The sequence below is a fragment of the Berghia stephanieae genome, chromosome 10 (genome assembly GCF_034508935.2).
Source record: "Berghia stephanieae isolate SIO BIC M18660-M18661 chromosome 10, UCSD_Bste_1.3, whole genome shotgun sequence".
In the NCBI taxonomy this organism is placed as follows: domain Eukaryota; kingdom Metazoa; phylum Mollusca; class Gastropoda; order Nudibranchia; family Aeolidiidae; genus Berghia; species Berghia stephanieae.
This window is the reverse complement of record NC_088369.1, coordinates 44,068,740-44,093,739: the sequence shown is the minus strand read 5'-3', so window position 1 is coordinate 44,093,739 and position 25,000 is coordinate 44,068,740. Positions and strand designations below refer to the sequence as shown.

The window sequence follows — 25,000 nt, the reverse complement described above, 5'->3', positions numbered from 1 at the left end:
AAAAAAAACAGTTATGATTTTTAAAAAATAGCTTTGCTCCATATTATAGAGATGCAGCAATCATTCTATAAATCATAACACCTCAAAATCATATCAGCTTAAAAAGTGACTATATTGATGGCATTTGTGACTCATCGTCTCAAAACGGTATTATGCCGGAACGAACCAGATGCTGAAAAGCCGAATTTAATGTTAAAACTGGTCAAACATATAAATTGTTGGCATTAGCACCCTAAAATATGGCATCCATTCTCCTGAATAAATCAAATAAACTCAACACAAGTCTGATGTTTCTGGCTATAAATTCAATTTTCAATATCTTAGCCATCCCGACTTTATACCGTTTTGAGGCGAAGAGTCACATTTTATTTTAGCCTTTCCTGTCAAGTTCGCGTTGTTTTCATTTGAGACGAAGCCCCTTGACCCACTCAATCCTAGAGATTTTTGCTACTGTTCAAAACCATCCCGACATAATACCGTTTTGAGGCGAAGGGTCACATTTATCATTCCTGCAAAAATGCTAATTAGAATAATTTTTAAAAAATCAAACCCAAGTCCTGAACCCTGCTTGACTCATAATTTGAGAAAGGCTTGTCTTCATTTTACTTACAATATTAAACTGATAGAACATAAAAACACACTGACATTTCCTCTGAGAAATGGGAAAATGCCTGATAAAACTTTGAGGGTCGTTTTTCTCAAAATCAGGTTTTCAGTCCATGGCCCATACATCTGACCATAACTGCAACTTCATGAAAAATCAACGGTTTACTTCAAATAAAGATTAAGATGCTGAGGGGAACATAATATGCTTTTAGAAAATGCAAAAAGAAATGAAAATCCAAAATTTTCACCTTCCGACTGATTATGTCATGCACTGACACTAATGTGAATGTTAAGCCATATTATATTTATATATATGTCAAAGCCTAATGTTCCATATCAAGGACATTCTTAAATTCATTTTAAATCTTAGCATTTTAGGGGGGGGGTGTTCCCTTTTGGCAATTTGAATAAATATAAATAAAAATTAATAAATGAAATTCCCTTTATTTATCTCATAGGGGAAATTTGTTTCTTGGGTCTATTTCAAGTGAAAACTGAAATAACGCAGGCATCAGCCGCAGAACAGCGCCGCAAATTGAGCTAAGGGCGAGGTGACTTGCTCGAGGCCACACAGGGCAGCGGCGAGTCATCGAACTCAATACTTTTCGGTTACGAATCAAAGATCGCACCGCTGAGCCACGCTGCTCCCCCCCCCCCCCCCCCCCCCCCCCCCACACACACACACACACATTTCACATTTCAAAATCCATTACTTTAAATGATCACAGAAAAAGACATTAGGGTACGCCAGTGAATATTGTCAAGACACAGAGTGTGAAATTGTAATTTTGATCAATTTCGCCATGTTAAAGGTGTGCTTGCATATAAATTGTGTTATTTTCAATGTGTACCGTGAAGTCACGTAAGTTTTGAGCTAAGAAAGACCAATTTCTTTATATGTGACCCATGGTCTCAAAACGTTATTATGTCGGAACGAACCAGATGCTTAAAAGCCGAATTTAATGTTAAAACTTGTCAAAAATATAAATTGCTGGCATTAGCACCCTAAAATATGGTATCCATTCTCCTCAATAAATCAAATAAACTCAACACAAGTCTGATATTTCTGGGTATAAATTCAATTTTCAGCATCTTAACCATCCCGACTTAATACCGTTTTAAGGCGAATGGTCGCATATGGTGTTAATAATCTCACTTGCTATGAAATTGGTGATGCTTTTCGAAAATAATAACTTAAAACGTTTTTCTCTCTTGTAATCGGAGATGCGGAGAAGCGTTGTCAAGTTTCAATGAAGGTTTCGACAAAAGCCGTTAAAGACAAAATATTATGTTGCTTATTATTATTAATTGAATTCATACACTCGTTTCAAAACGACATGCCAAAATGAGATCCGTTGAGTTTAGAATCGATCTATAATAATATAATTTCATTCATTCTGCTCTTCACAACGATCAAAATGCTGGAAAGTTTTATCAAAAGTGCTCGTTCCAAGACAAACTGTGTTTTGTTCGCGGGAGTGACGATGATGCTGACGTTTGGAACGCCGTACACATTCGGTGAGTAATTATTGTATTGAAATATGTGACCCTTCGCCTCAAAACGGTATTAAGTCGGGATGGTTAAGATGCTGAAAATTGAATTTATAGCCAGAAACATCAGACTTGTGTTGAGTTTATTTGATTTATTGAGGAGAATGGATACCATATTTTAGGGTGCTAATGCCAACAATTTATATTTTTGACCACTTTAACATTAAATTCGGCTTTTAAGCATCTGGTTCGTTCCGACATAATACCGTTTTGAGACGATGGGTCACATATTTCCGAGCGCGACAGTATTGTTTTGGAATGAAGTTAAGACGAAATAAGTTCAGAATGGATCACGTGCTCATGAAATGCCCTTGACCCTCTCCTTACCAACTATAGGATAATCGTCACATTCGTTATCATACAACCAACATTTTAATTATTCAAATTTCTAAAATTTAAAGAATTTAAACAGTGTGTTGTAGAGTAGATGTTTGGCTAAAGATATTATGTATTACAAGAACTTACTGCTATCTTGACAGAGTGATAAAAAGTCTATTTTTGTGTTAGTTGGGTGTGACGTTTTGGGGAAAATCCTGAAAATGGCCGGTGAGGAGAGGGTTAAAACATAAATAATAATATATTAAAAAAAAAAAAATATTCCTTTTTCGCCACGACATCGTAAGATATCGTCGCCCAGGCATTCCAGGAAGGAATATAGATAACTCAAACAAGATGTCTGATGTCAACAGGAATCACCCATGTTGTCCAAGTGAGCAAAATGGGGGTGAATAATCTTGCTCAAGGAAAAAAAAACGAAAGTGCCTGAAAAGGGGCACGAACCCGGTCCTTCCGGGTCACAGTGCAATGCCTTAACCACTCGGCCACTTCGCTCACCATATATATGTAATATTGTCAGACAACCGGGTAGTTGATGCCGGCGAGTGGAGTTACTGATAGAGACAACCGGGTAGTTGATGCCGGCGAGTGGTAGTAGTGGTATTGGCAGATTGTAGAGGCCGTGGGAGTGGATGGATTCGGTCCCGGGGTCGACTTAAGAGTTCCAGACTGTAACTGCGGCGGTGGTGCTCAAGTGAGGAAGATAGATCGAGACAATGAAGTGACAGTTTAGTACTACTGTCAGTGATAGTAGCATGACTTCATGTGTCAGAAGTAGAAGTAGGGAGTTGATTTCATGAGCAAAGAGCACACACCACAGTCAAGTCCGGAGACACCATAGTCTACCCGAGTCCTAGCCCATCCACTCCAGGGTAGTGGAGTATAATGATGAAGTCTTTATTCAGGAACAATGGAACAGATCATTCTTTTGTATCGTATTCTATAGGCGTGTAGCAATGAATGGATCAATGACCAATGAAGGAATGAAAAGAATCAATGGCAGAATCACATAATATTAGCTATAGCAGTTAAAAATAGATTTAGCGCGGACCTCAGGGAAAGTACCTACGTCACTGGTCCAGGTAAAGGGATGCATTCGACTGAAGTGAGTAAATCCGATCGAGTTGTGTGCATCTTCATGATTTAAACAAATTAATGCAAATAACATAGGGCGTGTATGAAGGAACGAATTAAGTCTAAACTAAAGAGTTTTGCTACAGAATCAATCATAGAAAATTGCAGAGTTAAAGTTAAAGAGTAAATGTTTAGCTCGTAATTAGTAATCAAACGTGTTAACGTTATGGCTGTATGAAATATTTAAGTAGCAATTATTAAGTATACAGAAGAACAAAGTAGATTTAGATGACTCAAAGTAGGCGGCTAGAAAGCTATGATTTGCCAGAATTAGTGATATAAATTTGTAAATGATCATAGTTGTTAAAATGAAGTTATAACGATGTGAAGTGGTGAAAGAAAACACACAAAAATATATTATCAGGCCAGAAGTCACACCCAGCCGAGGAGAAAAATAGTATGACATCGAGAAGCTACTGCTACCTGTGTAAGGGCTTAACACAGCGTACTATTGGTCATAGTAACACACACGAGTCAAGGAATGTTGAACCACAGAGGCCCACAGTCTTGCATACAATTAAAAAGTGATGGTAGCGACAAGTAGTAAAGAGTACATAATCAAATAACGTTAGATAGAACAGAATGGTCATTCTATTATATATATATATATATATATATATATATATATATATATATATATATATATATATATATATATATATATATATATATATATATATAGAATCGTGTTTGATACAAATATGGTACGAAAAGTGCTCGACATGCAGTAATGGAGCGAATTATTATTATTTAAAATATTTACCATTATGTTTGAGACAGTCTACATTAATGTTTCAGGCTTAATTTGCCATCGTCAGGACTGAGTTGTTTTGTTGACTGTTGTTGTTTCTTGAAGTGGTTCCGGTTTAAAGTTGTTTAACAAGAATTTACGCCGATGGGGACACTTTCCGTACATCTCACTTTTCATGTTGAGTGTGGCTTCATGAGGGTGTTTGATTATAGTATATTTCTCTTCCAGGCATAAGCTACATTGTTTTGATGTTGGTGTGTATCTTGTGTATCCACAAGCCTGACATCAAAAATAATCCAAAATGTAGACTAATAAATCCATACAAATCTGAAATTGGAAAAATCAGCAAAAAGAGATTAGAAAAAATAAATAAAAACGTCAAAGAAGCAACTAAATTCAACCAGTGGAAAAACACCGATGAAGTCATCGAATGGTTTAAAAATATCCAAAACAAAGAAAATTGCACCTTCATCTCTTTCGACATTTGCGATTTTTACCCCTCCATCACTCCAGACTTACTAAACAAAGCATTGGAATTCGCAACAAAATATACCAACATCACAGAAGAGGAAAAACACATCATCAAACACACCAAGCATAGCACACTATTCTATGACAACACGCCGTGGACAAAGCGACATAATGATTTTGACGTAACAATGGGTTCGTTCGACGGTGCTGAAACATGCGAACTGGTCGGACTCTACATCCTGTCACAACTGCAACATACACAAACATACATCGGCCTCTATAGAGATGACGGACTCGCTATAACCAACAGACGACCAAGAGCGAACGAAAACATCAAAAAACAAATCTGTAAAATATTCCAAAAAAACAATTTGAAAATCACGATAGAAGCAAACAAAAAAACAGTTGACTTCCTCGACATCACATTCGACATAAAATCCAATTCATTCCAACCGTTCAGAAAACCAAACAACACCATTAGCTACATTAATAAAAACAGCAACCACCCCGTCCCGTCATTGAAAGCATACCAAAAAACATAGCACTGAGGGTGAGCAAACTTTCGGAAAACAGAGAGATATTCAACGTCGCAGCCACCCCCTACAAAGAAGCACTCACAAAAAGCGGACACAACACACCATTTGAATACACAGACGCCTCCCTCTCATGTAAACCCCAACACACAAGTGAAGAACGTAAAACAAGATAACGACACATAACTTGGTTCAACCCACCTTTCGACAAAAACGTCAGCACAAACATAGGACAGCAGTTCCGGAAATTAATTGATACACACTTTCCAAAAAACCACAAGCTACATAAAATTATCAACAGGAATACCATAAAAATAAGCTACTCGTGTATGCCCAACATAGAACAAATAATTTCAAGCCACAACAAAAAAATATTAATAAACCACCGACAAGAGCAAAACCCACCCACCAGAAAATGCAACTGCAGAAATAAAGAACATTGCCCGCTAAACAAACAATGCTTAGAATCAAGTTTAATTTACCAAGCCACAGTCACAGAAACTAAAACAAACAAGCAAGAAAAATATGTAGGACTAACAGAAAATAATTTCAAAACAAGATACAACCTCCACACCTCAACATTTAGAAACACTAACAAAAAAACATCCACAAAACTCAGCGAACATATTTGGAAATTAAAAGACAACAAAATAGACCACAACATTTCATGGAAAATTTTATCTAAAGCAACAGGATACACACCAACATCAAAACAATGTAGCTTATGCCTGGAAGAGAAATATACTATAATCAAACACCCTCATGAAGCCACACTCAACATGAAAAGTGAGCTTTACGGAAAGTGTCCCCATCGGCGTAAATTCTTGTTAAGCAACTTTAAACCGGAACCACTTCAAGAAACAACAACAGTCAACAAAACAACTCAGTCCTGACGATGGCAAATTAAGCCTGAAACATTAATGTAGACTGTCTCAAACATTGTGGTAAATATTTTAAATAATAATAATAATAATAATAATAATAATAATAATAATAATAATAATAATAATATATATATATATATATATATATATATATATATATATATATATATATATATATATATATATAAAACATTACAAAATGCATATTCTTTGAGATATGATTATTAATCATTAATTATTATTATTATCATTAATTCTTCTCATTGACGTATTATGAATGCTTAGTCATAATATATTATGGAATTTAAAGCAAAAATGTTCTTTATCAAGCTCATTTTAAAATTCATCAATATTTCTATCATTTATGATTATTGCTTTTTCCCCTATTTGGCAATTTCACATTTCAAAATTAATTGTGCTTAGTCATTCAGACAAAGACAATACGCCACTGAATACTGAGAAAGGATAAGATTCTTTCCCTTAGAAAGGAAGAGGGAGGAAATTTGATGTGCAAATCTCATTATCTCATTTTATGTAACTTTACTATAACAAAATTGCATGTTATGTATATAATATGAAGATATTCCTATTTCTGACATAAGCGTGAAAGAACAGAGAGAGAGATAGATAGATAGATAGATACATACATACATAGAGAGAGAGAGAGAGAGAGAGAGAGAGAGAGAGAGAGAGAGAGAGAGAGAGAGAGAAGGAGAGAGAGAGAGAGAGAGAGAGAGAGAGAGAGAGAGAGAGAGAGAGAGAGAGAGAGAGAGAGAGAGAGGAGGACCACAGGCTTTCCCTCTCATAGCTTTTTACAGGAATAATATAATATGGAGTATGATGAAGATGGTGAATGATGTTATAGGGGAATGGTGAAAGTGAAGGATTGTAATGAAAATATTAGGAAGGTTGTTGTGATGATGATGATGATGATGATGATGATGATGATGATGATGATGATGATGATGATGATGACGATGACGATGATAATGATGATGATGATGATGTTGTTGTTGATGCCAGTTTTTTTTGTTTTTTTTTGTTTGTTTTTTTTTTTGTTTTTTTTTTACGATAACTACTATGTTACTACTAGTGTGCATCTTGTGTGAGTGTGTCTATGTCAATATTGTATTGTTATAAATGTGTAACCAAATGACAAATTGCCACTATTTGGGGACAATAAAGATATATTATTATTTTTATTATTATAGAATATTGCTCGCTAGACGTCCTTCAAAACAAGTGAAATTGAATAATATTTACGATTAAATAATTTGTATGGTTCGTGAATTGAAAGTAAAGAGAAAGGAAAACATCCGCTTCGACGCTAAAAATAGTCACCAATGGGAATCCAAAGGATGACATAAAACAACCTTGGGTGGGCTTGCCTCGAATGTTTACACAATAAAAATGAAAGAAATTTTTGTATTCCATTTCAAAAATTTTTAATCTTAAAAACTTGTATCTCAACTAATACTGATCTCTCAGAGTGGTTCTATATCATAAATTATAGGATTTTTCAAATTCTACAACATATGTAATTTCCATGCTTTCAACACTGATTTGCACAATTCACGGGTTTTATGGACCTAATTCCTCCCTAGCCTACCATAAATTGGAACTTCAAGGATGTATTCGGAGACTTCAAGGATGTATTCGGAGACTTCATCATATCATATCGTGTCGCGCCAGTGGTGGATCCATTGGATGGCTTCAGGGGTGCAGCCTCTCAGGTCCATATCACTGATATGTGGTCCACGTTCGCACTCGTGAAGGATGTGGTCCATGTTTTGAGCCGTGTGTCCACATTGACATCGGCAGTCTGAAGAAAGTCCCCATTTTTGTAAGGTTGTTTTGGTCTTCCCCACTTTAGACCTTGCCCGGTTCAGTGTCAACCAATCTTTCCTGGGGAGATTTACTCCGCTTGGCAGTTCTTCTTTGGGTTCCTGAATGGCATCATTTGGGCAGCAGTCCCATTCTTTCCATGAATGCACTCTGTATATGGCTGCATGGTCTGGGTGGATGCCTTCAGTTGTCAGGAAGCTTTTCATAGATTTCAGTCTCCTTGGCACGATGTTATGCTCATAATGAGGATGTCTGGTGTCACTTTCTTGTTTGTATTTCTGGACTTTGGTCTGTGCGTCTCTGCGGATGTGTGGTGGTTCTATCCCCGCTAGTTTATAGATGGCTACTATGGGGGTAGGTCTCAGTGTCCCAGTAATAATGCGACAAGCATTCAAAACTTTCAAATCTCGACGTCTCCAAATACATCCTTGAAGTCTCCGAATACATCCTTGAAGTCTCCGAATACATCCTTGAAGTCTCCGAATACATCATTTAAGTTTCTGAATACATCATTGAAGTCTCCGAATACATCCTTGAAGTCAAGTCTCATATTCGGAGACTTCAAGGATGTATTCGGAAACTTAAAGGATGTATTTGGAGACTTCAAGGATGTATTCGGAGACTTCAAGGAAGTATTCGGAGACTTCAAGAATGTATTCGAAAACTTCAAGGATGTATTCGGAGACTTCAAGGAAGTATTCGGAGACTTCAAGAATGTATTCGGAGACTTCAAGGATGTAATCGGAGACTTCAAGGATGTATTCGGAGACTTTAAGGATGTATTCGGAGACTTCAAGGATGTATTCGGAGACTTCAAGGATGTATTCGGAGACTTCAATGATGTATTCGGAGACTTCAAGGATGTATTCGGAGACTTCAATGATGTATTCGGAGACGTCGCAGATTTGAATGTTTTTGACAAGATGAGAGTCATTTTAATTGATCAATTTTTGAAAGACGAGTTTCTGACCAAAATTTTAAAACGTTTTGGGTTGTATTTGTGACCCTCCGCCTCAAAACGGTATTAAGTCGGGATGGTTAAGATGCTGAAAATTGAATTTATAGCCAGAAACATCAGACTTGTGTTGAGTTTATTTGATTTATTGAGGAGAATGGATACCATATATTAGGGTGCTAATGCCAACAATTTATATTTTTGACCACTTTAACATTAAATTCGGCTTTTAAGCATCTGGTTCGTTCCGACATAATACTGTTTTGAGCGATGGGTCACATATTTCCGAGTGCGACAGTATTGTTTTGGAATGGAGTTAAGACGAAATAAGTTCAGAATGGAATACGTGCTCATGAAATGACCTTGACCCTCTCCTTACCAACTATAGGATAATCGTCACATTCGTTATCATACAACCAACATTTTTCTTATTCAAATTTCTAAAAATTTCTAAAATTTAAAGAATTTAAACAGTGTGTTGTAGAGTAGATGTTTGGCTAAAGAAATTATGTATGACAAGAACTTACTGCTATCTTGACAGAGTGATAAAAAGTCTATTTTTGTGTTAGTTGGGTGTGACGTTTTGGGGAAAGTCCTGAAAATGGCTGGTAAGGAGAGGGTTAAAACATAAATAATAATATATTTAAAAAAAAAATTCCTTTTTCGCCACGACATCATGATATCGTCGCCCAGGCATTCCACGAAGAGATATAGATAACTCATCAAACAAGATGTCTGATGTCAACAGGAATCACCCATGTTGTCCAAGTGAGCAAAATGGGCGTGAATAATCTTGCTCAAGGAAAAAGAACGAAAGTGCCTGAAACGGGGCTCGAATCCGGATCCTTCCGAGTCACAGTGCAATGCCTTAACCACTCGGCCACTTCGCCCACCATATATATATATATATATATATATATATATATATATATATATAATATATATATATATATATAATATATATATATATATAATATATATATATATATATATATATATATATATATATATATATATATATATATATATATATATATATATATATATAAAACATTACAAAATGCATATTCCGTGAGATAATATCAAATAGAGAGAAACAGTAAAAGCATGGAAAAAAAAATCATTAATTCTTCTCATTGACGTATTATGAATGCTTAGTCATAATATATTATGGAATTTAAAGCAAAAATGTTCTTTATCAAGCTCATTTTAAAATTCATCAATATTTCTATCATTTATGATTATTGCTTTTTCCCCTATTTGGCAATTTCACATTTCAAAACCTATTGTGCTAAATCATTCAGACCAAGACGATACGCCACTGAATCCTGACGAAATAAGTTCAGAATGGATCACGTGTTCACGAAATGCCATTGACCCTCTCCTTTTTATTAAAAAAATATATATATTATTATTTATGTTTTAACCCTCTCCTCACCAGCCATTTTCAGGAATTTCCCCAAAACGTCACACCCAACTAACACAAAAATAGACTTTTTATCACTCTGTATTCTTATTTCTTCGAGCTTCGAGCAGCAACATTTACACCACTGAATACTGTGAATGCCAAGAGTGTGAAATTGTATTTTTTATCCATTTCGCCACGTGTATCTACACACTTTACAGAATATAATCTGTGTTGTGTCCAATGTGTACCGTGAAGTCGCGTAAGTTTTGAACAGAGAAAGACCGAGTTCCTGTTATACAGTGTTAATAACCTCACTTACTATGAAATTGGATTCAGTAGTCTGATGTAACGCCGCCCGGCAACGGCGGCCATCTTGGTTCTAAACAAAGACAATCATTACTTTTTATTCTTCATGCTGGCTAGAACTTTTCATATGCCTTGTGATCAGAATGTGTAAAAGTCAAAACATTATCAAATTTATGTGTTTTTTCCCGTCTGGATACGCTTTTATGCTCGCCGGAGAAATATTTCATACGGGCGTCCGCCAATGTTCCGATAGTTTAGAGCCAGTGTTACTAAGTTCCCATGCGTCATTAGGAAGGAAGTGACGTTACGACTGTTGATGAGTATTGACTTATCCTTCTCGAAAATAATAACATAAGTTTTTCTATATTGTAATCAGAGATGCGGAGAAGCGTTGTCAACTTTCAATGAAGGTTTCGACAAAAGCCGTTAAAGACAAAATATTATGATGCTTATTATTATTAATTGACTTCATACACTCGTTTCAAAACGACATGCCAAAATGAGATCCGTTGAGTTTAGAAACGATCTATAATAAAATAATTTCACTCATTCTGCTCTTCACAACGATCAAAATGCTGGAAAGTTTTATAAAAAGTTCTCGTTCCAAAACAAACTGCGTTTTGTTCGCGGGTGCAACGATGATGATGGTGTTTGGAACGCCTGCCACATTCGGTGAGTAATTATTGCATTTAAATTGAGCTTTATATAGCGCAATATCCACTAAATGTGCTCAAAGCGCTTTACAAGGGGTCCCTTTGTCAACAGCAACATTTAACATGTAGGACGGGACATGACGCATGTTAGGCGATATTTACAATTTCTCGGACAAAGACAACGCTGTTAACGGCCAGGTACTTATTTTACACCTGAATACGGTGAGAGAATGTGAGTAAATAGCCTTTTCGAAGGACTCAACTATGCGCCGAGCGCGAGGCTCGAACCCAGGACCTTCCGATCCGAAAGCGAGTGTCATACCACTAGACCACATAGCCGTATTGAAATATGTGACGTTGGATGGTACCGAATGCAATGCACCAGAACGACGGAACTCTTAACCACTGGTCATCGAATGGTCAATCCATTTATGAACCAACGCCTGAGTCTAAAAGTATGTAAGGGTCAAAGTGAACATATTCGCAGGTCTGATAACCGAACGCAATGGGAATATTATTATTTGTATTATCACCCTTTCCTGTGATCCAGTCATTGGATCTCATTGCAAAATTGAGCTCAAAGTGGCCCACATAATGAAACGTTCTTCATAGCTTTCGAAATATCCGACATCACAATAAATTAATTAATAGGGAATGAGATTATCGGAAGAGTAGCGTCCCTTGATTCGACGTCACCCATAGTCTATGACGTCACCGGCGGAAAAGTTATTAGAGAGAGAACGTATGTTGGTTGTGCCCATGCGTCTCTCGTCCTCGCTTCCGGTGAAAGCGGCTTGAGACACTTCAAAACCAAATTGACGTTCTCTCTGTAAGGTGACGTCCAATCAAGGGACGCTACTCTTCCGCTAATCTCATTCCCTATACTATGCGCATATCCATTTTGTCCCAACTATCGGGAGCCTCTGCAGTGTAATACACACGTGTTCAATTCTCCATCTTACACCAGTGCCTGCTCTTTTATATCTTACGCAATTCCTACACTAAGCCCCATCTAATCGACTCAAGTTATTTAATGTTACATATCGTTTTCACGTCGGTACGTTATATGTTTATTGATAGGGGGAGGGGGGGGGGGCAGACTAGGTATTTTTCTTAAACCCATAGCATCAAATGGAAAATAATATTAAGCTTGTGTTATTATGAATATCGTTGAAATTCCATTTCATTCATTGTCACACGAAAATCAAACTCACTACGAGATAGATTTAGTGAAATCACGCTCTATATATAAAATCTCATTTTTAAAAATGTTTTTGACCCGTCCCATGTGAAGTTTCCATGTGTGACCCTGCTAAATAAGTCTATATTCATGGTAATTAGGAGGCCGCATGTTCGATTCCCAGTCAAGTAATACTGATTTTTGGGTCGTTTTTTTTATTTTTTTATTTTTATTAAAAAAAAAAATTTTTTTTTTGGTGTGTTTTTCTTTCTTGCTTTATCTGGCACCGGCGTTTCATACACATTTGTTTAAGATCTTTATCGGCGCATAGTTGAGTCCTTGGAGAAGGCACTTTACTCACATTCTCTCACCGTACTCAGGTGTAAAATGAATATCTGGCCGTTAACAACGTTGTCTCTGTCCGAAAAAAAAATTGAAATATCGCCTAAAAGGAATCATGTCCAGTCCTACGTGTTAAATGTTGCTTTTGGTTAGGGACCCCTTGTAAAGCGATTAGAGCACGTTTAGTGGATATTGCTCTATATAAAAGCTCTTTTTTAAATCTTACACTGTTACCAACTCTCTTATTTCTAATTTGATAAGTCCGCATTATTATAACAGTTACCAACGGTTAACCACACTATAATAGGATTCAATAGTCTGATGTCACGTCTCTCAGCAACGAGCAGCTTGGTTCTAAACAAAGAAAATCGTTATCTTTTATTCTTCATACTGGCCAGAACTTTTTCACATGTCATGTGATCAGAATGTATAAAAGTCAAAACATGATCAGATTTATAATGTTTTTTCTACTATGGATATATTTTTATGCTCGTCGGAGAAGTATCTCAATTTAATAGTAATAATAATAATAATAATAATAATAATAATAATAATAATAATAGTAATATAATAATAATAATAATAATAATAATAATAATAATAATAATAATAATAATAATAATAATAATAATAATAATAATAATAATAAATAATGAATTTATATAGCGCCTAAACATCCACGTAAGTCGTGCTCTGCGGTGCTTTACATAATAAAAATGTACAAAAATTTAAACAAAACAAAATAAAAAATCACGACACTACATAATAAGCATGAATACAGAAACAAAATCTAAGCAACATCTATTTCATTAAAAAAATAAGCCTCACGGAACAACTCCGTCTTCAGACATTTCCTGAAAGATGATAAATTCTCAAAGGACTTTGTCCGAGGACTGAGTGCCTTCCAACCAAATGTGTCAGTGCATGACGTAATCAGTCGAAGGGTGAACATTTTGGATTTGTTTTTTTTACATGTTCTGAAGGAATATACTCCCCTGAGCATTTTAATCTTGATTTGAAGTAAATCCGGTGATTTTTCATGAAGTTATGGTCAGATGTGTGGTAAAGGTATCCAGCAACTTTTCTCAAATTTCATACTTTTTCAACTTGGCTAGTTGTAAAAAATATTTAGAAGTGAAATTAAGCTTTGATATTTCCCGAAGATGTACAAAAGGGTTGATTTAATCATTTATGAGAATAACTCATTTTTGAGTAAAATTGACTTCTAACCAAACTTGGCAATATCTCAGTTCAAACCTTTTCACCACCCGACTGATTACGTCATTCACTTTAACAAATAACCAATCGTACAAACACTGAACAAAGTCAATTGCTTTAGGGTTGTTGTGACAGCGCTCACTATGAGACCATTTTTACTGCTTATATGTGACCTCATCATCACTATCACCATCATCATCATCAGCAGCATCATCATCACCACCACTATCATCATCATTATTACCAGCATCATCATCATCATCATCATCATCATCATCATCATCATCATCATCATCATCATCATCATCGTCATCATCATCATCATCATCATCATCATCATCATCATCATCATCATCACCATCATCATCATCATCATCATCATCGCCATCATCATCACCATCATCATCACCAGCAACACCATACTCATCATCGCCGCCATCATCATCATCATCATCATCATCATCACCAGCAACACCATCACCATCATCATGATGGAGAATAATTTGAAACTAAAAGAATACATGTCTTGAATACCAACTACCAATCTTTTTAGTTGTTTCGCTAGCCTTCGTCTTGGTATTCAAATTGACTGCATCCGTCACGCGCTTCATACCTAATTTACCACAATGAATGACGCAATAAATACCATACAAAACAGCTAACATGAAAAGGGTTCATTTTTGTTTAATGACAAAGCAAAATCATGTTCTGTTTAGTCATTACACCGTTTAAATTTCAACCAAACCTTGAAATTATTCGAGATTCGAAATCATTTGCTTTTTATTTATTTTGTGTGTGCATCACTAGTGACATCCAGAGGGTAGGGAATAAGATATCATAGTTTTTTTTTAAAACTTGAGGTTTTATATAGAGCAATATCCACTACAGTAGTAATAGTAGTAGCAGTATTGATATGTGTGTGTGTGTGTGTGTGTGTGTGTGTGTGTGTGTGTGAGTGTGTACATATATATATATATTTATATATATTATCATAATCATCACTACTATTAAATTAAATTGAGCTTTATGTAGCGCGATATCCACTATGTGCTCAAAGCGCTTTTCAAGGGGTCCCTGGTCAACAGCAACATTTAACATGAAGGACAGGACATGACGCCTATTAGGCGATATTACAATTTTTCGGACAAAGACAACGCTGTTTACGGCCAGGTACTCATTTTACACCTTAGTACGGTGAGAGAGTGTAAGTAAAGAGCCTTTTCCAAGGACTCAACTATGCCCCGAGCGCGAGGCTGGAATCCAGGACCTTCCGATCCGAAAACGAGTGTCATACCACTAGACCACATAGCCGCCATTTGATGACTATTGTCCATGCCACCATAGGCTACTATAGATAGAATGCACTTGGCCAAGGAGTTCACAACATTGCCATCCGGAAGTATAACGGACCAACACACAAACTCTGTGTAACCATGAACTTATATAGTCTGGTTAATACAGTTTAGTGAGAACAACTCACAAACGCGGATGGCAAAAACAATAACAAAGGCCTGATTGACGTCATCTGCATACTAACTATATCATCATCAAATACACCTCTTGGTCTTCAAATTTTTTTCTCATATTATTTTCTTTTTCTTCCCATTCTCAATCCAATCTCCATCACCACCCATCCCTCTAACCCCTCACCCCCCCCCCCCCCCCCCACACACACACATCCCTCCCCCCCCCACACACGAACATCCCCCCCACACACACACACGAACAACCCTCCCCCCACACACACGCACACACACCCACACACGCACACCCCCCCCCCACACACACACACACGCACCCCCCCCCCACACGCACATCCCACACCCCCCACGCGCACCACCCCCCACACGCGCACACTCCCCCACACACCCACACACACGCACACCCTACACACACACACACAAACCCCCCCCCCCCCACACACACACGCATCCCCCCCCACACACACGCACACCCTACACACACCCCACACATACACCCCCACACACACACAAACACACACACACACACACACAAACACCAGGAAACATGAACCCTTACATAACGTCATACATGCGTCACAAAGGCATCGCCCCAACGCTGACCTACACGAAATGCTCATGGGTCTACGTAGTCACCTTAGCATTCCAGGCGCTGGCCATGCCTTTCGCTGGTTTAGTAGAAAGATGTCTCGGCCCCAGGCTGACAGCTGTTGTTGGATGTACGATATTAAGGTAAAAAAAAAAAAAAAAAAAAAAAATCGGTAAACTGGGTTGCCAGATGGCCACGTTTGTGTGCCAAAATTTTCCACAGAGAGTTTTGCGTTTCTATTACCGATGAGTTTTTTTTCAAACGGGTCGCAGTAATAGGGAATGAGATTAGCGGAAGAGTAGCGTCCCTTGATTGGACGTCACCGGTGGAGAAGTTATTTGTAAACAAACCAACTACAAGCCAAGCGCTCCAAATACAAAATTTATTATTCATATTTCTGTACAAAAATGCGTAACGTTGATTATGATATTCATTTTTTGTACAGAAATATGAATAATATTATTTTTTATTTGGAGCGCTTGGCTTGTAGTTGGTTTGTTTACAAATAACTTCTCCACATGTGACGTCCGACCAAGGGACGCTACTCTTCCGCTAATCTCATTCCCTATACTGCCGTTGTTTTTAAAAACACAGTATATGCAATGTTAACCATATAGCACATACTGTGTTCTTTAATATAAACGGCAGAATAGTAGTATTTGGCCACATGTTTTGCCATTTTTGAAGTCGAAATTGGCCACGAAGCACTCTAGCCACCTGGCAACCCTGGTAAAGAAAGAACGAAGTTGAGGTCACTCAGCTCTTTGTTATTATTATTTTTTAATTGAGCTTTACTATATAGTTGTTATTTTGTTGTTGTTGTTTGTAAGGGTATTACGGCGCTTGCACCACATTTAGGTTATATCAGTGCCAGTTTTTATAGCATGCTATCCACTAAATGAGCTCAAAGCACTTTATAAAGTGTCCTAGACCAACAGCAATACGTAATTATATGTAGAACGAGACACGACGCCTGTTAGGCGATATTTACTTTTTTTTATATTTCAGACAGAAACAACACTGTTAGTGGCCAAGTACTCATTAATTTTAGATTTGATCACGGTGAGAGAATGTTTCAACTATGCGCCGCGCACGGCTCGAACCCAGGACCTCCCGATCCGAAAGCGAATATCATACCACAAGATCACACACTACATAACCACACAGACACGCCTGTTAGTGATTACAGGTCATAAACTAATGGTATAGAGCTAGTTAGTTTTTGGCTGTAATTGGATCCAATAGTCTGATGTCACGTCCGCCCAGCAACGAGCAGCTTGGTTCTAAACAAAGAACATCGGTACTTTTTATTCTTCGTGCTGGCTAGAACTTTTCCACCTGTCATGACATCAGAATGTATAAAAGTCAAAACATGGTCATATTTATAATGTTTTTCTCCTCTGGATACACTTTTATGCTCGTCGGAGAAATATTTCATGAGGGCTTCTGCCATTGTTCCGATAGTTTAGAGCCAGTTACTAAGTTACTATACGTGATTACGAGGGAAGTGACGTCATGACGGTTGAGGCCAATTCCTAGGGTCCGTCTGATGTGGGCATGTCTTACAAGGCCCGCAACGGCGGCTGGGATTGTGGGTATTCATGTGACACAATAGGGAATGAGATTAGCAGAAGTGTAGCGTCCCTTGATTGACATCACCCATAGTCTGTGACGTCACCGGCGGAAACTTGCGAGGACGAGAGACACATGCGCATAACCAACATGACGTTCTCTCTCTAATAACTTTTCCGCCGGTGACGTCACAGACTATGGGTGACGTCCAATCAAGGGACGCTACTCCTCCGCTAATCGTATTCCCTATAGAGGTTTGACTTTCAAGTCTGGCTCTAACTCTGAACACCGAGGTCTGCTTTTACAAGGTCAGAGGTACGTGAGAGCGTCAACGGTGAAGGGAGGGGTGACAATATAATATAACTGTGGAGTCATGCAATATGATAATGATAATGATGATGCTGATGATGATGATGATGATGATGATGATGATGATGATGATGATGATGATGATGATGATGATGATGATGATGATAATAATAATAATAATAATAATAATAATAATGTCACTGACTTTGTATTTGTAATTATAATTATAACTGAATTCGACCTCCTCACGTTTTGCTCCACAGTGGCGGGGTGGCCTTGTCTTACTTTTCAATCCAACACTCGTTCGAAGCCCTGGTGGTGACCTATGGCGCCATGTTTGGAATCGGGGCTGGAATTGCATATATGATTCCCATGACATGCGCATTGAAGGTATGGTATGGCTATGTGTGGTCTAGTGGTATGAGTATGACGCTCGCTTTCGGAACGAAAGGTCCTGGGTTCGAGCCCCGCTCTGAACGGCGCATAGTTGAGTTCTTGGAAAAGGCTCTTTACTCATATTCTCTCACGTACGTACTCGGGTGTAAAATGAGTACCTGGCCGTTTACAGCGTTGTCTATGTCGGGAAAAAAAATTGTAACACGGCCTAAGACTAAGACTGAGGCGTCATGTCTCGTCCTACATTCTCCGTATTGCTGTTGGCCTGGGACCCTTTTTAAAGCACTTTGAACACGTTTAGTGGATATTGCGCTATGTACAACCTCAAATTGTTTTGTTGTTTGTTTGGTTTTGTTTTGTTTTGTTTTTTGTTGATGTTTTTTTTTTTTTAATTTTAATACAGACCATGACTTCTGAAAATTGGGTAAGACGATATAGAGAGACGAAGGATCACATAAAAGAATTTTAAAAAGAGCTTTTATATAGCACAATGTCCACTAAACGTGCTCAAATCGCTTTCACAAGGGGTCCCTGACCAACAGCAACGCGTAACATGTAGAACGAAACATGACGCTTGTTAGGCGATATTACAATTTAGTTGTTTGTTTCCAGACAACCCTGTTGGCTATGATGTGGTCTTGTGGTATGACACTCGCTTTCGGATCGCAAGCTCCTGGGTTCGAGCCTCACTCGGAGCATAGTTGAGTCCTTGGAGAAGGCTCTTTACTCACATTCTATCGCTCACCGTACTCAGGTGAAAAATGAGTACCTGGCCGTTAACAGCATTGTCTCTGATCTAAAAAATAATTGTCATATCGCCTAACAGGCGTCATGTCCCGTCATACATGTTAATTGTTCCTGTTGGCCAGGGACCCCTTGTAAATCGTTTTGAGCACGTTTAGTGGATATTGCGTTATATAAAAGCTCTTTTTTAAATTCTTTTTTTTTTCTTTTAGTGGATGACTAACAACCCCGGGCTTGCTACTGGGATCGTCAACGGCGGGGCAGGAGGGGGGCCGCTAGTCTTCACCATGATCCAGACGGCTTTTATCAACCCGGAGAATAAGGAAGTTCGACTTAAGGTTGGTGAAGAAATGTGAGTTGGACTAGTGTATAATGATGCTATGTGTCTAGTTTTGAATAATAACGTCAAGTTGAATGTAAGCTTCAATTTAATTACAAAAACAGATCAAATGAACGTTTCGGGTTTCCCCTTTATCAACAATACAGGATGATTGAAACACCACAGATGAATGAGATGATGTGGTAGTGGCGTACTTAAGATGAATAAACAAAACATTGGTTGGCAGGAAATATTATGCTCCTTTGTAAGGAAGCACGAATTAAAATAGAATACTAGATATTTTTAAAAAGTGTCTAGTTTTGAAAATAGGAATATTCCTGGGGTTTCCTTTCTTCTATGTAGCTAGTAGGGGGTGCATCTGCACCCCAAAACAAAAGCATAAACTAGTATAAGTTTTCAAGGGCTGAAAATAGGGTTTGACAAGAGGCAGCACACTACTATGTTATGACGATCGACCCAATCAGCAGTAGCCTCTTATGGTTCTCACACTACTATGTTATGAAGATCGACCCAATCAGCAGTAGCCTCTTATGGTTTTCACATTCCAGTTATACGTCGCCAAATCGCAGGAGCTTATGGTTTTCACACTACTATGTTTGACGATCGACATCAGCAGCGCTCTTAGGTTTTCACACTACATGTTATGACGTCGACCCAATCAGCGCAGCTTATGGTTTTCACACTACTATGTTATGACGATCGACCCAATCAGTAGCAGCCTCTTATGGTTTTCACACTACTATGTTATGAAGATCGACCCAATCAGCAGCAGCCTCTTATGGTTTTCACACTACCATGTTATGACGATCGACCCAATCAGCAGCAGCCTCTTATGGTTTTCACACTACCATGTTATGACGATCGACCCAATCAGCAGCAGCCTCTTATGGTTTTCACACTACCATGTTATGACGATCGACCCAATCAGCAGCAGCCTCTTATGGTTTTCACACTACCATGTTATGACGATCGACCCAATCAGCAGCAGCCTCTTATGGTTTTCACACTACCATGTTATGACGATCGACCCAATCAGCAGCAGCCTCTTATGGTTTTCACACTACCATGTTATGACGATCGACCTAATCAGCAGCAGCCTCTTATGGTTTTCACACTACTATGTTATGACGATCGACCCAATCCGCAAAGTCCGGTCCGCATTCGTACACCGTCGCAAACCCGCCGGGTTGCATCGTCACAACACACCGTTCGACTAGATGCTCTGCCGTCTCAGGTTCTTGCCCACAGCGGGTACATGTTGGACAGGTAGAAAGACCCCACCGATGAAGCGCACTTGCCGTGAGGCAAATCGTACTTCATAAAATAAAAACAAGTAGAAAATCGTAATCAGTAAAATTATAACAATAGAAAATCGTAATCAGTAAAATTATAACAATAGAAAATCGTAATCAGTAAAATTATAACAATAGAAAATCGTAATCAGTAAAATTATAACAATAGAAAATCGTAATCAGTAAAATTATAACAATAGAAAATCGTAATCAGTAAAATTATAACAATAGAAAATCGTAATCAGTAAAATTATAACAATAGAAAATCGTAATCAGTAAAATTATAACAATAGAAAATCGTAATCAGTAAAATTATAACAATAGAAAATCGTATCAGTAAAATTATAACAATAGAAAATCGTAATCAGTAAAATTATAACAATAGAAAATCGTAATCAGTAAAATTATAACAATAGAAAATCGTAATCAGTAAAATTATAACAATAGAAAATCGCACTTCATACAATTACAAACAAGGAGAAAAGCGTCGTTCATAAAATCATAACAAGTAAAATAAAAAAGCGTACTTCATACAATTACAAACAAGGAGAAAAGCGTCTTTCATAAAATCATAACAAGTAAAATAAAAAAGCGTACTTCATACAATTACAAACAAGGAGAAAAGCGTCTTTCATACAATCATAACAAGTAAAATAAAAAAGCGTACTTCATACAATTACAAACAAGGAGAAAAGCGTCTTTCATACAATCATAACAAGTAAAATAAAAAAGCGTACTTCATACAATTACAAACAAGGAGAAAAGCGTCTTTCATACAATCATAACAAGTAAAATAAAAAAGCGTACTTCATACAATTACAAACAAGGAGAAAAAGCGTCTTCATACAATCATAACAAGTAAAATAAAAAAGCGTACTTCATACAATTATAACAAGTAAAATAAAAAAGCGTACTTCATACAATCATAACAAGTAAAATAAAAAAGCGTACTTCATACAATCATAACAAGTAAAATAAAAAAGCGTCTTCATAAAATCATAACAAGTAAAATAAAAAAGCGTACTTCATACAATTACAAACAAGGAGAAAAGCGTCTTTCATAAAATCATAACAAGTAAAATAAAAAAGCGTACTTCATACAATTAACAATAAAAGGAGAAAAGCGTCGTTCATAAAATCATAACAAGTAAAATAAAAAAGCGTACTTCATACAATTCAAACAAGTAGAGAAAAGCGTCGTTCATAAATCATAACAAGTAAAATAAAAAAGCGTACTTCATACAATTACAAACAAGGAAAAAGCGTCGTTCATAAAATCATAACAAGTAAAATAAAAAGCGTACTTCATACAAGTAAAAAAAAAAGCGTCGTTCATAAAATCATAACAAGTAAAATAAAAAAGCGTACTTCATACAATACAAACAAGGAGAAAAAAAGCGTCGTTCATAAATCATAACAAGTAAAATAAAAAAGCGTACTTCATACAATTACAAACAAGGGAAAAAGCGTCGTTCATAAAATCATAACAAGTAAAATAAAAAAGCGTACTTCATACAATTACAAACAAGGAAAAGCGTTCTAAAATCATAACGTAAAATAAAAAGCGTATTCATACAATTTCAAAAAGGAAAAGCGTCGTTCATAAATCATAACAAGTAAAATAAAAAAGCGTACTTCATACAATCATAACAAGAAAAGAAAAAGCGTCGTTCATAAATCATAACAAGTAAAATAAAAAAGCGTACTTCATACAATTCAAACAAGAAAAAAGCGTCGTTCATAAATATAACAAGTAAAATAAAAAAGCGTACTTCATACAATTACATAAAAGGAGAAAAGCGTACTTCATAAAATCATAACAAGTAAAATAAAAAAGCGTACTTCATACAATTACAAACAAGAAGAAAAGCGTCGTTCATAAAATCATAACAAGTAAAATAAAAAAGCGTACTTCATACAATTACAACAGGAAAAGCGCGTTCATAAATATAACAAGTAAAATAAAAAAGCGTACTTCATACAATTACAAACAGGAGAAAGCGTCTTTCATAAATCATAACAAGTAAAATAAAAAGCGTACTTCATACAATTACAAACAAGGAGAAAAGCGTCTTCATAAATCATAACAAGTAAAATAAAAAAGCGTACTTCATACAATACAAAAGAGAAAAGCGTCTTCATACAATCATAACAAGTAAAATAAAAAAGCGTACTTCATACAATTAAACAGAGAAAAGGCTATAAATCAAACAAGTAAAATAAAAAAGCGTACTATACATTACAAAAGGAGAAAGCGTCTTATAAATCATACAGTAAAATAAAAAAGCGTACTTCATTAACAAAAATTTATAACAAGTAAAATAAAAAAGCGTACTTCATACAATTATAACAAAAAAAGCGTACTTCATACAATTATAACAAGTAAAATAAAAAAGCGTACTTCATACAATTATAACAAGAAAAATAAAAAAGCGTACTTCATACAATTATAACAAGTAAAATAAAAAAGCGTACTTCATACAATTATAACAAGTAGAAAAGCGTACTTCATAATTCATATGCGGCTTATCGACTGAATGAAGTTGTGTAATTTAAATAGTATAAAGTCATTTATATATATATATATATATATATATATATATATATATATATATATATATATATATATATATATATATATTGAATCGTGTTGGATACAAATATGGTACGAATATTGCTCGACATGTAGCAATGGAGCTAATTATTATCTTAATATTTACCACAATGTTGGAGTCAGTCTACATCGATGTTTCAGGCCTTTTCAGCCATCGTCAGGACTGTGTGTTACATGAGTTTTGTTTGTTGTAACACACAGTCCTGACGATGGCTGAAAAGGCCTGAAACATCGATGTAGACTGACTCCAACATTGTGGTAAATATTAAAATAATATATATATATATATATATATATATATATATATATATATATATATATATATATATATATATATATATACTTGAGCGGCCGGGGGGGGGGGGGGGGGGATTAATATAAAATCTTACAATGCTAAAAACAAAAACTTCATCCATAATTTCTGATCATTTCCACCCTTTAGATTCAATATCGGTATGTTTGTCCAATACAAATTATCGACTGGAGACCTCGGTTCACATTAATTGATTTACATCGACTAATTTACACGTCTTTTAACGTTCATATTTATGGATGGGCTCATTGTTGTGGAAATACTCCCAAACCAATGTAAACTGTTCCACAATAGGCTTCAACAGTCATGACGTCACTTCCCTCGTAATCACGCATAGTAACTGGTTCTAAACTATCGGAAGAATGGCGGACGCCCTTATGAAATACTTCTCCAACGAGCATAAAAGTGTATCCAGAGGGAGAAAAGCATTATAAATATGATCATGTTTTGACTTTTATACATTCTGATCACATGATATATGAAAAGTTCTAGCTAGCATGAAGAATAAAAAGTACCGATTTTCTATATTTAGAACCACGCTGCTCGCCGTTGCTGGGCGACGTGACATCAGACTATTGAATCCTGTTGCATTCGGCTCTCAGACCTGCGAATAACTAGACGCCGATTAATTTATCTATTTTGGTTTACGCAATTAAAAAAAAAATTGAACTTTTATATAGCGCAATATCCACTAAACGTACTCAAAGCGCTTTACAATGGGTCCCCTGCCAACAGCAACACTTAACATTTAGCACGGGACATGACGCCTGTTAGGCGATATTCCATTTATTTTTTTTCGGTCAGAGATAACGCTGTTAACGGCCAGGTACTCATTTTACACCTGAGTACGTGAGAGAATGTGAGTAAAGAGCCTTCTCCAAGGACTCAACTATGCGCCGAGCGAGCTCGGCTCGAAACCATGACCCTCCGACCACGAAAGCGAGTGTCATACCACAAGACCACATAGCCGCCCAATATGTTTTATTGATACGATTCATTATTTTGATTATTTGACTTATAGAGAATGAGATTAGCGGAAGAGTAGCGTCCCTTGATTGGACGTCACCCATAGTCTGTGGCGTCACCGGCGGAAAAGTTATTAGAGAGAGAACGTCATGTTGGTTGTGCGCATGCGTCTCTCGTCCTGCGAATACGAGAGACGCATGCGCATAACCAA

At 36.7% G+C, this 25,000-nt stretch overlaps 2 protein-coding genes across 3 annotated transcripts in view; both read left to right on the top strand.

The window, feature by feature from the left end:
* Positions 1-25,000, top strand: part of LOC144955846 (uncharacterized) — a 340,128-nt gene that overhangs the window by 244,236 nt on the left and 70,892 nt on the right. The window lies entirely within an intron of this gene.
* LOC144955842 (apicoplast pyruvate carrier 1-like) overlaps positions 1,782-25,000 on the top strand; it is a 45,145-nt gene continuing 21,926 nt past the window's right edge. Inside the window, exons 1-4 of one of the 2 annotated variants that reach the window (XM_078886041.1) lie at positions 1,782-2,124; positions 16,197-16,386; positions 18,388-18,514; positions 19,477-19,616. In XM_078886041.1, coding sequence (XP_078742167.1) covers positions 2,025-2,124; positions 16,197-16,386; positions 18,388-18,514; positions 19,477-19,616 — 557 coding nt within the window. In that variant the 5' untranslated portion in view covers positions 1,782-2,024. Of the gene's footprint in view, positions 2,125-10,592; positions 11,453-16,196; positions 16,387-18,387; positions 18,515-19,476; positions 19,617-25,000 lie in introns of those variants that run through there. The other variant, XM_078886040.1, reaches the window with a different exon arrangement.